Genomic DNA, 13815 nt, shown 5'->3' with positions numbered 1-13815 from the left:
ATCGTCAGTCCCTTTTGGATATTCATTCAACTCTTTTTAACTTTCACAAGTCGGATGTGGAGTGTGTTCTCCACAAACAACATGAGAGTCTCAAAATAGACATTCCGGACGATATTCGCCGCTGGCCTTTAAACAAATTACGGAGGAAGCGCCGGAGGAAACGCGGGTGTCGGGGAGGACTTGCGATCAAGCTGAAAGCCCGTCTGTTAGCGGGCTGTACCCCAAGCCCGTACCCCGAGCTGCAATATGGCGGCTCTGTGGTTTGGCGTCTCGTGGATCAAGCGCACCGGTGGCTTCGACCTGTCCTTCCCCTGCTTCCACCCTCTGCCCCCCGGCTTGGACTCCCTCGGATCGGCCGCTATCTCCGGAGAACTGGAGCGGCTCATGGTATGTTACGTCCGCTGGGTAGAGCGCCACTCTCTCCCGGCGCCGTTCCTCCACCTAATATGGTCTTAATCAACGCTCGCTCAGTAGTAAATAAGACATTTCTGTTGAATGACTTTTTTTCCTCACAAAATCTGGATTTCATGTTTATTACTGAATCATGGATTAAGGATGGCGATCTTATCCCTTTTTCCGAATTGGGGCCGGTTGACTGTACATTCTTTAACTCCCCCCGACAAAACGGACGTGGGGGTGGGTTAGTGACGGTTATGAAAAACTCTCACCGCGCGCAGTGTCGCTCCATCTCTCTGGATATTTACACCAGCTTCGAATTTCAACTTATCCATCTTGACTGGAACGATCCTATTTGCCTAGGGCTGATCTACTGTCCTCCACATTCAGCTAAGGACTTTCTTCAGCAATTCACTGACTTCATTGGTAATATTGTCACAAAATTTGATCGCTTTCTATTGATGGGCAATTTTAACGTTCATGTTTGCTGTCAGTCAAACCCTCTCTCGAGGGAATTTCTTAACTTAATCGAGGCTTTTAACCTGACACAGTGGGTTAAAGGTCCTACTCATATTCACGGACATACCTTGGATCTTATCCTCTCCTATGGAGTTGATATTACTGATGTTATTGTCTCTGATTATATGCTCTCTGATCATAAGCCCATTTTATTTTCCATGGGCCTTCCTAGTCTTTCTCATGCTTCCTCTAAAGTGACATCTCTGTCTCAGGTTTATTCGCCTCAGTTTAATGTCACTTTTAGACAGTGTTTCACAAAGTCCTGCTCTCATCTACTTTTGGATTCTCCGTTATCAGACTTGGATGCGGACGAACATCTCAGTCTGTTAAACAGTGCTTGGCTTGATGTAATGAATGAAACTGCCCCTCTTAAACCTTTTAAGCCCAAACCTAAATCTGAACTGTGGCATACTGCTGAGACTCAGCTACTAAGGCAAACATGTAGAAAGGCTGAGCGAAAGTGGAAAAAAGACAATTTACACATTTCATTACAGCTGTTCAAAGACAGGTTATTGGCTTATCAGAGAGCCGCCAAATTGGCCAAGGCGACCTATTTCTCCAATTTAATTTTAGACAATCATTCTAGACCTAAGATCTTGTTTTCCGTCATAAATTCTGTTGTTAACCCCCCGGTAAATACTGTGTTAGTTGCCTCTGTCGCTCTATGTGAAAGCTTCTCGAGGTTTTTTAAGGATAAAGTAAGTAAACCCGGACTGGTAGTTCAAAATTCCTCTACCGAGCTGTCTGTTCCCCCGTCGTTGTCTGCATCTTGGAATGTTTTTGAACCAGTTTCTCTTCAGTCATTTAAAGACACTATTGCTAAACTGAAACCATCCTCCTCTCCATATGATGTTATACATCCTAGATTTTTAAAACAAATTGTTGATTCAGTCGGACCGGGCCTAGTGTCCTTTTTTAATAAGTGTCTCTCAACAGGTGTGGTTCCCGCTTATTTGAAAGTGGCTACTGTCACACCTCACCTCAAGAAGCCTTCACTCAACCTGTCTGTTTTAAAAAATTATCGTCCTATCTCTGTTCTACCATTTGTTTCTAAGGTCTTGGAAAAGATTGTGTTTTTCCAACTTGTCTTTTCTTGCTTTAAACAGCTTGTTCGAGCTCTTTCAATCTGGTTTTAAGGCTGCTCACAGTACCGAATCAGCCCTTTTAAGAGTGTTAAATGACATATTTTTAGCCACTGATACAGGGGACTCTGTGGTCCTTGTTCTCTTAGATTTATCAGCTGCTTTTGACACTATCAACCACTCCATATTAATTAACAGGCTTGAATCTTTGGTTGGTCTCTCTGGCACAGTTTTAAAGTGGTTTCAGTCATTTCTGTCGGATAGGAAATATGTGGTGAGGCTAGGAGAATTCTTCTCTTCCACGTCCTCATTCCCCTGTGGTCTTCCTCAAGGTTCGGTCTTAGCTCCCACTTTATTTTCACTGTACATGCTACCTCTAGGCTCCATTTTTAGGAAACACGGGATGTCATTTCACTTTTATGCTGACGACACTCAAATCTATTTACCTTTTAAGAAAAACGATCCTTTGGCCTTGAATGCTCTGTTGTCTTGCTTAGATGAAGTTAAATCTTGGTTATTTCATAATTTCTTGTCTCTAAATGAAGAAAAAACTGAGGTGATAGTTTTCGGCCCATCAGATAATATGAAGGCCTCTGATTTTGACCTAGGACCTTTATCTGCTTTTAGGTCCTCACAGGTACGGAATTTGGGTGTCTTGCTGGATGACTCGCTAAAATTTGACAAACAAATTTCCACCGTGATTGGATCCAGTTTTTATCAGCTTCGCACACTTTCAAAAATTAAAAATTTTCTCACCGATAAGACACTGGAGATGGCCATTCACGCTTTTATTACGTCGCGTCTGGACTATTGTAACTCTTTGTATTGTGGCATCTCTAAATCGCAAATTGCCCGTCTTCAATTGGTCCAGAACGCAGCTGCTAAGTTTCTTTTAAAAAAGAAAAAATGGGATCATGTCACTCCGCTTTTGAAGGACCTTCACTGGCTGCCTGTCCAATTCAGAATACACTTCAAAATTTTATAATTTGTTTTTAAATCGTTGCATCACCAAGCACCCACTTACCTATCCGAACTGCTCCACCAGTATACCCCTTTGAGAAGTCTGAGATCCTGCGGCCAGAATCTCCTTTTAATTCCACACTCTAGACTAAAGCGCAGAGGTGACCGGGCCTTTTCAGTAATTGGGCCTCGTCTTTGGAATGACTTGCCAGTTGAGATCATAACGGCTCCTAATCTGACTATTTTTAAATCACTTTTAAAAACTCATTTGTTTTCAATGTCCTATTAGGTCTTATTTTGTTTACTCCTTTTCTTAATTATGTGTCTTGTTTCCTTTTAATTTTTTCTTGTGGATGTTTCTAAGTGTAAAGCACTTTGGTCAGTCTTGTGGCTGTTGGAAATGTGCTATATAAATAAAGTAAACTTGAAACTTGAAGTTAAATGCTATCAAAATGGATAAGCAGGGTAACTTGGGTATTTTAAGTAAGAAGAAAGTATTTTGCATTAGTACAACAAACTCAAAACTAGATGTTTCTGCTTACTTAAAATTGGAAATTTCATAACCTAAAAAATTAGATGTAACTGATTACCTCAAATTTTTTGAGTTTTGTCAACTTATTCGGGATTAAACTATAGTTTAATATTTATTAGTTTATAAATAAATCAAATATGTCCTTACTCGTCGGCGCCGATAGCCTTGTGGACAGCGCTATTGCGCTCCAGGCGTCCCGTGTTCGAATCCCGACTCGAGGACCTTTCCCGATCCCACCCCCTATCTCTCTCCCACTTCGCTTCCTGTCATATCTGATCTGTCCTATCATAATAAAGGCAAAAATGCCAAAAAATAAAAAATAAAAATGTCCTTACTCTTTCCCCGACACATTCATTGTTATTTATTTTGGTGGTGCTTTGTGGCAAGTTTCAGCCTATTGTGTGCGCTTGAATGCGGATCTCTTCAAGCTGTACTGAAGGACACTAAACGCCATCTGAGCTGGTCTCGAATGTAAAGTCTTGTGTTTTTATTCATTCACCATAATTGATGGATGTCTAAAATATAAAAATAAGGAGAAGCGTAAAACAGGTCCCATTCCGGGCCCGAGTCTGAACTATGACGTGACAATTGTCCCCAAGCCCAAATGCAGCGATCTAATTGACTGCTTTGATGCGCTGCAATACGGTAGGGCATTGTTTTAATGCTTACAGACGAAAAAAGAGTTTTTTTTTTTTTTTTTTTTTTTTTTTTTTCATTTTTCGCTTGCCCACCTGACTTAAGAGTCAAATGTCGTCCAGGCTTGCCTCTATATACATTTCCGCAACACCGTAACTACATACCTTACTGCAAGTTTTGCGGCAGTTTCCTAGTGAAATGTCCAGAGAGTGGCGCTAAAACACACGTTCAATTTATTATTACGTTGGTACAGGCACGTATTTCTGCATTTTAATTACGCTGCTTGAGGTACATATTGTGGCTGTTCAGAATTCAAATATCCAGGGAGTGTCACTAAATGTTAATGCTCTATTGTGTTAAAAATATCCCCTACACCAAACCCAGCCATAAACCTACCCGACAGTATTAACAAATCCAAAAATTATATAAAAACGAATTTCTTGATGCCGCCATGCTGTTTTAACTTCCACATACAGATTTGAGCTGTTTTGTCGAACTGTAGTTTCACGGTAATAGTGTTTCATTGACCATATACTCAATCAGTGTAGTCTTCGATTTATTTTAACACCCTCAGTTCTCTCCGTTACCACATATCGTTGAGCAAAAAATAAATAAATAAGCAAAATATTTACTTCTATGGGTACAGGTTGTTACTGGGGCACTGGTACCTTTTTTTACCCCTAACAGGTTCATACTGCTACCTTAAAGAGTATTAATATGCACCTTTGAGAAAATATGTACTCTTACGGAACTATTATGCAGTGTTTGAGGGTACTGCCCCCAGTGACAAGCTCTTGTACCTTTAAATTTCTATCTGAGAATGCATAATAAACTGGGCAATGTAGTTAGAAGGATAATGCAGTCAGCCTCATCTCTACGTCAGGTTCTGTTCGTCATGTTAGGGTTTATTTTGTGATGAAGATTATCTGAACGTACATACGATTACGTATGATGTCATTGAAAACACTGTGACACTGAGGATTTAATAAGATCCCTCTGTGAAGAATGGCTAAAGTGATCTCTCCCGTTCCCTTTCCTAAGGTAAAAGTTTGCAGCAAATAACACCTCTTTTTCCTTCCTCTGCAAATTTTGTCTCTTTCTCTCTAATAGTGCGATCCATTTATTTAGGCTCCGGGAAACTCCATTCTCTCTGTCCTTTATCAACCTTGTTTGTGTTTCAACCTGTCTCTGCTCTAAATATCTCCTTAATTAACTCATATAAGCCTAAAATATACCATTTCTTATCTCCTCGGCATGCTGCCTTAAATTTTGAAGTAAAATCAAAGTGCAAAGTGACAACCTGCAGTGAATAGTATATTGTGCTATTGCAATTATGGTGAATTTAATTACAATTCAACTGAGCAGAGTTGACAGATAAAAACAAAGATGTTGAAACATGATGAAAACCAAGGCTCAAATGGAAATATGTGCCTCTACCTACATTTTTGCAAAACTCCAAAAACGTACCTAAACACACAATTCACTGTGGTTTACATCTGAAATAAACACTAGAGGAAGTAAAACACCAACCATTTTTATTTTTGACTGCAGTGGCAGATTATCAATTAATTAAGAGTTGTTTTCATGTGGTTCCTTGCACAATACTGTTATAATCTCAAAATGAATTACTTTTGATATTAATTAGAAAATGAATGCATTTGAAGGTAACAGTTCATTCACAGTTACACGTTACATGTACTTGCGTGCAAATAACCCTAAACCAAACCCTAATCCTTACCATTTTGTTAGTGCATGTAGTTAATTAATATTACTGAGTACTTAAATGTATAATTACACTGTAAAAAGGACACCTTAAAATAAAGTGTTACCAATGTACAGGGGTGTGAAAAAGTGTTGGCCCCCTTCCAGATTTTTTCTTTTTTTTTTTTTTTGCATGTTTGTCACACTTTAATGTTTCAGATCATCAAACAAATTTAAATATTAATTAAAAATAACACAAGTAAACACAACATGCAGTTTTTGAATGAAGGGTTTTTTTATGAAGGGAAAAAATCCAAACCCACATGGCCCTGTGTGAAAAAGTCTTTGTGAAAAAATTGGCCTGCATGGCAGAATTCCAACACGAAAACTGCTGCTGAGCAAAAAGAACATAAAGGCTAATCTCTGGACCTGGAAGACTTGCTGTGATAAATGGAACCATGAATTATGCTGTCTACCAAAAAATCCTGAAGGACAATGTCCGGCCATCTGTTTGTGACCTCAAGCTGAAGCGAACTTGGGTTCTGCAGCAGGACAATGATCCAAAACACACCAGCAAATCCACCTCTGGCATGACCTTAAAAAGGCGGTTCATGCTCGAAAACCCCCTGATGTAGCTGAATTACAACAATTCTGCCAAGATGAGTGGGCCAAAATTCCTGCACAGCGCTGTAACAGACTCATTGCAAGTTATCGCAAATGCTTGATTGCAGTTGTTGCTGCTAAGGGTGGCCCAACCAGTTATTAAGTTTAGGGGAAAAACACTTTTTCACACAGGGCCATGAGGGTTTGGATTTTGTTTTCCCTTCATAATAAAAAAAACTTCATTCAAAAACTGCATGTTTTGTTTACTTGTGTTATCTTTGATTAATATTTAAATTTGTTTGATGATCTAAAACATTAAAGTGTAACAAACATGCAAAAAATAAAAAATCAGGAAGGGTGCCAACACTTTTTCACACCACTGTATATATAGCTTTTCTGATGCAGCTTACCCACTCCACTTGTGACCTGAAGTGTCTGTAACACGTTTCACGATAAAAAAGCAAAAAAGAAAAAATTTACAAGCAAGCTAAAATGAGTTTGTTTTTGTTAAAATTATCGGTTGGATTGAGTGTAGATGGAATGTTATTTTCAAATGCAATTAAGATTTTAGTACTATTTACAAGACATTTCATTTCTGAACTGCCACAATACATACAATCAAAAAACCAACATCATAAAACAATGCCAGCACCACATTCTTCTCTTCTGAATAAATTTACAGCACTTTTAGCGCCACTCAGTCATCCTTACATTTTGAATGTTTTGTAAACGTGCAAGAAGTAAAATCAATTTGTAGAAATGTAGCCACAGGCATGTATTTCCAATGAGCCTAGATTGCATAATGTAGATCACACATGCAACTTTTGTAATAATGTATCTCAAATCCATTTCGTTTCTAATTTAACAGGGAATAAAATGTCACCTAACAGGTATAATACTGTACGCTCGGCGTACGAGTGACTAATTGTAATGTAACTCAGCATGGAAACACCCCGGTGTCAATAAGAACAGGATGTGCTTCACGGAAACAGTTGCCATATTAATTAGCTCCCTCCGGCAGCATACGCTCACCTTGTTCCTGCGGAAATGGTAGAGCAGCACCATACTGATGAAATCCACCAGCATGCACAAGCCCTGGAAGGAGAGCACCGCCATACGCAGGGCGCCATCACCCCGGGCCACGCAGGGCACGTCGTCCTCACAGAAATCACAGCCTTCTTGGCAGGGCAGACAGTGGCTGGAACTTTCTGGAACACCCCTGTGATGTGGCAAACTCTCTGTGCCCTTCCTACTTGCTTTCCCTGGAAAACAAATCAAATAATGTTACACGATGTTCATTAAAACAACCCTGCATTTCAGCTGCTGTATCTTACCACTTGCATACATTTGCATAAATTATAATCACACCAACAAAAAAGCGCAAACAATCGTGAAATTAGCAGCACAGACGTGACATTTAAAAGCGGTCCAGCCCACCCTCCCCTCCAGTCATCGGTGGTCTCATCAGTAGGCAACTCACAGCGTTTCATGTGCTAGCCAGGGTGGATGGGTGTGTACACACCATCTGGGCCGTCACTTTGATGCACCAGTTGTTTCTGTTCCGTCACAGTTATACATCTCAACTCTGTTTTTAAGATGACAATTTCATGGTTACAATAGTTTCAACAGTTTTACTTTCTTAAAATCCAGCTGTGATCTAGGGCATCACTAAGAAATCATTTTAAAATATTCATCTTTTTTACATTAGCTGTTTAATGGCAGTCAGTGATTACCCACACTGGAAGATAATACAGAATAATTCAGAGTAGGTGACACTAAAAATAAAAATAATTTTTAAGACTAGATTTAAGCCTTTAACTGTCACCCCCCAATTTTGAATATAGACATAAAAGTGCAGTATCCAAACTTAATGTGTTATAATTCATGAATGCTTTTAAATAAAGACCTAAGGTTGCACATTTTTTTTTTAAATAAAGAAGACAATCAGCAGATAATTGCAGGAGTGGAATCATTTCAAAATATGAAAGCATCAAAAAGTTATAGAAGTTATAGAAGTCATTGTTCTGTTTTTAAAATTTTATATAAAATAAGTATTTTACGTAACTGTGTTTACTCGAAATTTGCTATAAATTTAAAGCCTTATGTCTAAATAAATTTGAATTTTGGATTTTAGTGTGTTATACCACAAAAAGCAAATTCAATTAGATTTTTTAATGCATTTTTACCCAACCAAATATGTAATCTTGAGACTCTCTTTCCAACTATGTATTTTGTCAAAATTATAAAAAGTTTTGATTGTAAAATACTGTAATACATTTCGTAATATGACCCTTGACACCACCTATTAAGCGGGTACAGACCGCTAAAACAATTTAAATTACCATTTGCATGGTAAGGCAATGTCCAATTTCAAAATGGTTTTCACAGGATGAGTTTGAGGTTTTAGGCTTTCAAACGATGTATCATTTATGATGATTATTAAAATATGTGAAATGTGAGTACTCTTGCTTTAACTCAAGTACATTTCTAACGGGAAAAAAATTACTTCACTACACTCTTAAAAATAAAGGTGCTTCACGATGCCATAGAATAACCTTTGTTGTCTTCCTTTAATGGTTTCATAAAGAACCTTTAACATCTGAAGAACCTTTCTGTTGCACAAAAGGTTCTTTGTGGTGAAAGAAGGTTCTTCAGATTATAAAAAGGTAAGAAAAAGATGGTTCTTTAAAAAAAACCTTTGACTGAATGGTTCTTTGTGGAACCAAAAATGATTCTTCTATGGCATCACTGTGAAGCACCTTTATTTTTAAGAGTGTATGCTGGGCGAAGTTCCTCTCGTTACTTAATTTTAATGCAGTACATGTTAAGAAATGCATGAGTGATGCCCCATTAATGAATGGATTACTCTTTTGAGTCAATTCTGTTCAAGGCCTTGCTCAAACAAGTTGCCAAAATGATTGGCTGAACAGGTTCGCGAATCAGTTTGAATTATTTGTTCAGTTCCTTGCACCCACTTAATCGTCTGACTACTTACTACTCTGACTACTCACTAGTTTTTTCATTGGATACTTTTTTACTCTAAAGCTGCATTCATGCCATGTCGTAATTTTGAGATGACAACACGTGAAATTCTACGCGAGTTGAGTTATGTGTTTATATGGCAACACTATAAACCAAAGCCCTCATGTGCTCCTGAACTCGTAATTGCAACTTGTAATCTCTAAATGTTCTGAGAGATACGACTTAGAAGTTGTATGGACATTTGTGATATTTCTGTGGTGCTTTTTATATCTCTTTTTTGAGTTTTGCAGTGTAACTCCATCCATTTTCATTGCATTCAAAATATATGAACTTTCTGCTAAACTTCTCTTTAGGGCTTTTCACAACTCGCTTCTTCCCAGGTTATCATCATTCTAAACCCAGAATTCAACCTTGGGTAAAGAAACATTGCACACTTGTAGTTCAGTAGAGGGGACTTTTCACCCGAGGTTATGAAACACTCTAAACTGACAACTAGTCTTGTGCCTCATACTCACACATTTTAGACAGTCACAGAGTCACCACACATTATGGAAAAGGTTGTTTCAGCATTTGAGGGGAAAAATGTCAAATATAAAACTAAAACAAGACAGTTGGAGTTAAGAAGAGACTGTTTCAGAGACGGTTGCCTTTTGTTAAATTGCTTTAAATTCCTTTTTTCCACATTGATCTACCCTCTATATACCAATGGCAATGCAAAAAAAACAGGTTTTAACATCTTTGCAAAGTTGTTAAAAAAAAACTAAAAAAAAAAAAACTTAAACGGTTCCATTGCATAAGTATTTGGGAGAGCTGACATTCAGCTCAGAAGCATTCATATTGCTTGTAGATGTTACTATACTTTGAGTGAAGTTAACCTGTGGCAAATTCAATTAAATGGTTTGGTAAGGCACACGTCTTAATAAAAGGCTAAAAATTGGATTGCATCAAGCCACACATCTTGGAAAGAATTGAGAAAAAAATTCTGCTGCATTGAAGGTTTACAAAAGCATGTAGTCTCCATTACGCTTAATGGAAAAAGTTTGAAACAACCACAACTTTTCCTAGAGCTGGCCTCATGGCCAAACTGAGCAATTGATGGAGAAGAGCCTTGGCTACAGTGGTGACCAAGAACCTGATGGTCACTCTAGTTGAGTTCCAGGATCATATGCAGATGGGAGAAACTTACAGTGATGGGAGAAACACTCCACTGATCTGGGCTTTATGGTGGCGTGGCAAGACTCAATCATCTCCTCAGTGAAAACACATGAAAACACACTTGGAATTTGCAAAATAGCAACTTAAGGACCCTCAGACTGTGAGAAACAAAATTCTGTGGTCTGATGAACCTCAATTTGAAGCATCATGTTTGAAGGAAACCAGGCACTGCGCATCACCTGCAGAGTACCATCCCAAAAATAAAGTGTGCTGATAGCAGCCTCATGCTATGGGGCTGTTTTTCGGTTGCAGGGACTGAGGGACTTGTCAGAGTAGAAGGAAAGCTCAATGCACAAAAATACTGAGATAGCCTTAATGAAAACCCAGTCCAGAGCATTTAGAACCTCAGACTGGGCAGAAGGTTTACTTTCCAAATCTTGTTGCATCATACCCAAAAAGACTTGAGGCTGTAAAGGTGCTTCAGCTAAGTACTGAGTTAAGGGTACAAATACTTATGCAACATACTTATTTTTAATATATTTTTTTAATTTATGAAGTTGTGACAATTCAGCTTTGTGCTTTGCCATTATGGTACATGGAGTGTAAATTGATGTGGGGAAAAACGTAATTTAAAACAGTTTAACATAAGGCAGCAACATAACAAAACAGAATACTGAATACTTTTGCAAGGCACTGTATATAAAACAGGTTGCATGCTGTGTTTGTTCGATCAATGACACTGAAAGTGCAAATATGCAGATTACAGTGTTAAACTGCAATTTATACCCAGGATTAATTGTTAACCCTGAGTAAATTATAAGCAATGTGAAACGTAAAATAACATAACCCAGATTTCAGTTTATTTCTGGTTTAGAATGACCCAGGGTTAATTATTACGAGTGTATTTCACAAAAGAAACCAAGTCATACAAGTTTGGAACAACATGACCCAGCAGGCAACTGACGTCAATATAACATCAGGTTGACGTTAGATGCCAGAGTCGGACAGACATTGTTATAGTTGTTGAGAATAAAAATCGTGCTGATGTCAGTATTTGACGTTAATCTGACATTGACTTAATGTTGGATTTTGGTTATACAACCTAAAAACAACAAAATGTCAATGTCAGCTGACATCGGTATTGTACATCAACTTAACACATTAGATGAACTGAAATTTAATTTTGGTCACCCGACTTGCAATCGAAATTTAACCAAATATCAATGTTTTATGACACTGATAGCCTGCAGGGGAGGGTCTGACTTTTCATTTTGAGTGACCTATTCCTTTAAAGTTGTCTTACTATAATAAATGGAATAAAAATCTGACTAATGTCATGAGACTATATACACAAACTATTGTATTCTCAACATAAACCGGCATAATGAAGGTCTATAAGACATCAACTTTATTTATTCAGAAAACTGAACTGATGATGGCTCAGTAGAGCAGATAAACGAGAAGCATAGAAGACAGCCAACTTCTCCCAGGAACACACTTATCAGAGATCATTGGAGGAGATCCAGAAAGGAGCTATAACAGATGGAGGACCTGTGGTGATGTCCACATGTCTGTCTGCCTCTCTACCTCTCTCTGCACAGTATGGAAGAAATATAGCTCTACAGTATGTTCCTAAAGCAGGCAAGACTTTCTGACTTTCACCACAACTACAAACTCATAGCAAAACTATTTGAGTAGTCTCACAGTCAAATTTCTTACTGCATAATGCCAGCCTCACACTGCAGCTTAGAACAAAACAAACAATAGAAAATAAATTACCCTCTGCATATAAAGTAACAGTTTTAAAGATGGCAGTATGACATATTAAAAATTAAATCAAACTAGAATCAGACAATTTTGTGTTCGGAGAGGTGTGAAGGAGGGCCCCTGCTGAGGCCCATATTCTGCCAGCATACTGTTGATCACATGTCTCCCTCCTTTTTCTTTTGCATACAATTTTTTGGAGTGCTCACTGTGGGAAAATCCTAGAGTGACTGGGCTTGTACAGAAACATAATTAATTAAACATAAAGGGTGTGGTCTCATAGTGCTCCAATAAGATGAGAGGAAAATGACATCATGTATGCTCAGCGCTCCTCCCAAATTTTTTTGTGCATGTCTGAGAGGGTGAATAAAATATTTATGTAAAATACTGCATCTAACTGCACAGCGGGTTCCACACTGAAAATGTGGACTTTTTAAATCTAACAGAAAGTTTTAAATCATTTAAAACAAAGAAAAACTATGAAATTGAATAAAGAAGCCATTAAAGCAACAAAAGACACATCAATTAGTAAAACATTGTGAAATTCATTATAACTTTTCATACAAATTGCTATGGTGATAATATAATATGTTGTAAAACACTGTATTGCAATACATAAATGTAAAGTGGAAGATTTTTTTTACAAGTAGACTTTTGGACCCTACTATATTTGAAAGATATGTGTAGACTTATAGAGGGATAAACATATGGACAAACAGGATAACAATAACATACAGTAAGTGGCAGCCGAATTGCATAAACATTTAAAGTTCACCCTAAAATGAAAATTCTGTCATTCATTACTTACCCTCATGTCATTCCAAACCCATAAGACCTTCGTTCATCTTCAGAACACAAATTAAGATATTTTTGATGAAATCTGCTTAAACAGCAATGCAACTACCATTCAAGGCCCAGAAAGGTAACAAGTACATTGGTAAAATAGTCCATGTGACATCAGTGGTTCAACTGTAATGTTATAAAGCTACGTGAATACTTTTTGTGTGCAAAGAAAACAATAATAATGACTATATTTAACAATTTTTTTCTCTTCTGCATCAGTCTTAAATGTGTATTTACAAGAGTAGCAGAATGCATGCGTGTGTTGATGCTGATGCCGACGTTCTGAACTATGAATTATGGTGAACTATTCCAGCATATGCTGGTTTGGTAGGTTTTGATGCTGGTATGCTGGTTTAAGCTGGTCCTTTGCTGGTTAATGCTGGTCCTTAGCTGGTTTATGCTGGTCCTTGACCAGCAACATGGCAGGACCAGCATAAACCACTTAAACCAGCATCCCAGCATCAAAACCCACCTAACCAGCATATGCTGGCTTTTTCAACAGGGGTGGCAAGTTCATATCTTGTTCTATCCATATTCTGAGCATGAGAAGCAGCAGTCCGCCATTATTTTTTTCTTGCTGCAATTGTTAGAGATACAATGTCAGCGCCAAAGAGGCATCACAAATGTTGTGTTTGGGATGCA

General features: G+C 38.0%; 1 protein-coding gene across 1 annotated transcript in view; it reads right to left on the bottom strand.

The window, feature by feature from the left end:
• Positions 1 to 13815, bottom strand: part of gpr158a (G protein-coupled receptor 158a) — a 119061-nt gene that overhangs the window by 51394 nt on the left and 53852 nt on the right. Inside the window, exons 4-5 of the mRNA XM_073831182.1 lie at positions 10789 to 10794; positions 7462 to 7691 (exon numbers count right to left, since the gene is read on the bottom strand). Coding sequence (XP_073687283.1) covers positions 7462 to 7691; positions 10789 to 10794 — 236 coding nt within the window. The remainder of the gene's footprint in view (positions 1 to 7461; positions 7692 to 10788; positions 10795 to 13815) is intronic.

This window comes from Garra rufa, chromosome 24 (assembly GCF_049309525.1).
Source record: "Garra rufa chromosome 24, GarRuf1.0, whole genome shotgun sequence".
Taxonomy (NCBI): Eukaryota; Metazoa; Chordata; class Actinopteri; order Cypriniformes; family Cyprinidae; genus Garra; species Garra rufa.
The sequence above is the reverse complement of the archived record's forward strand: the minus strand, read 5'-3'. Positions and strand labels throughout refer to the sequence as shown.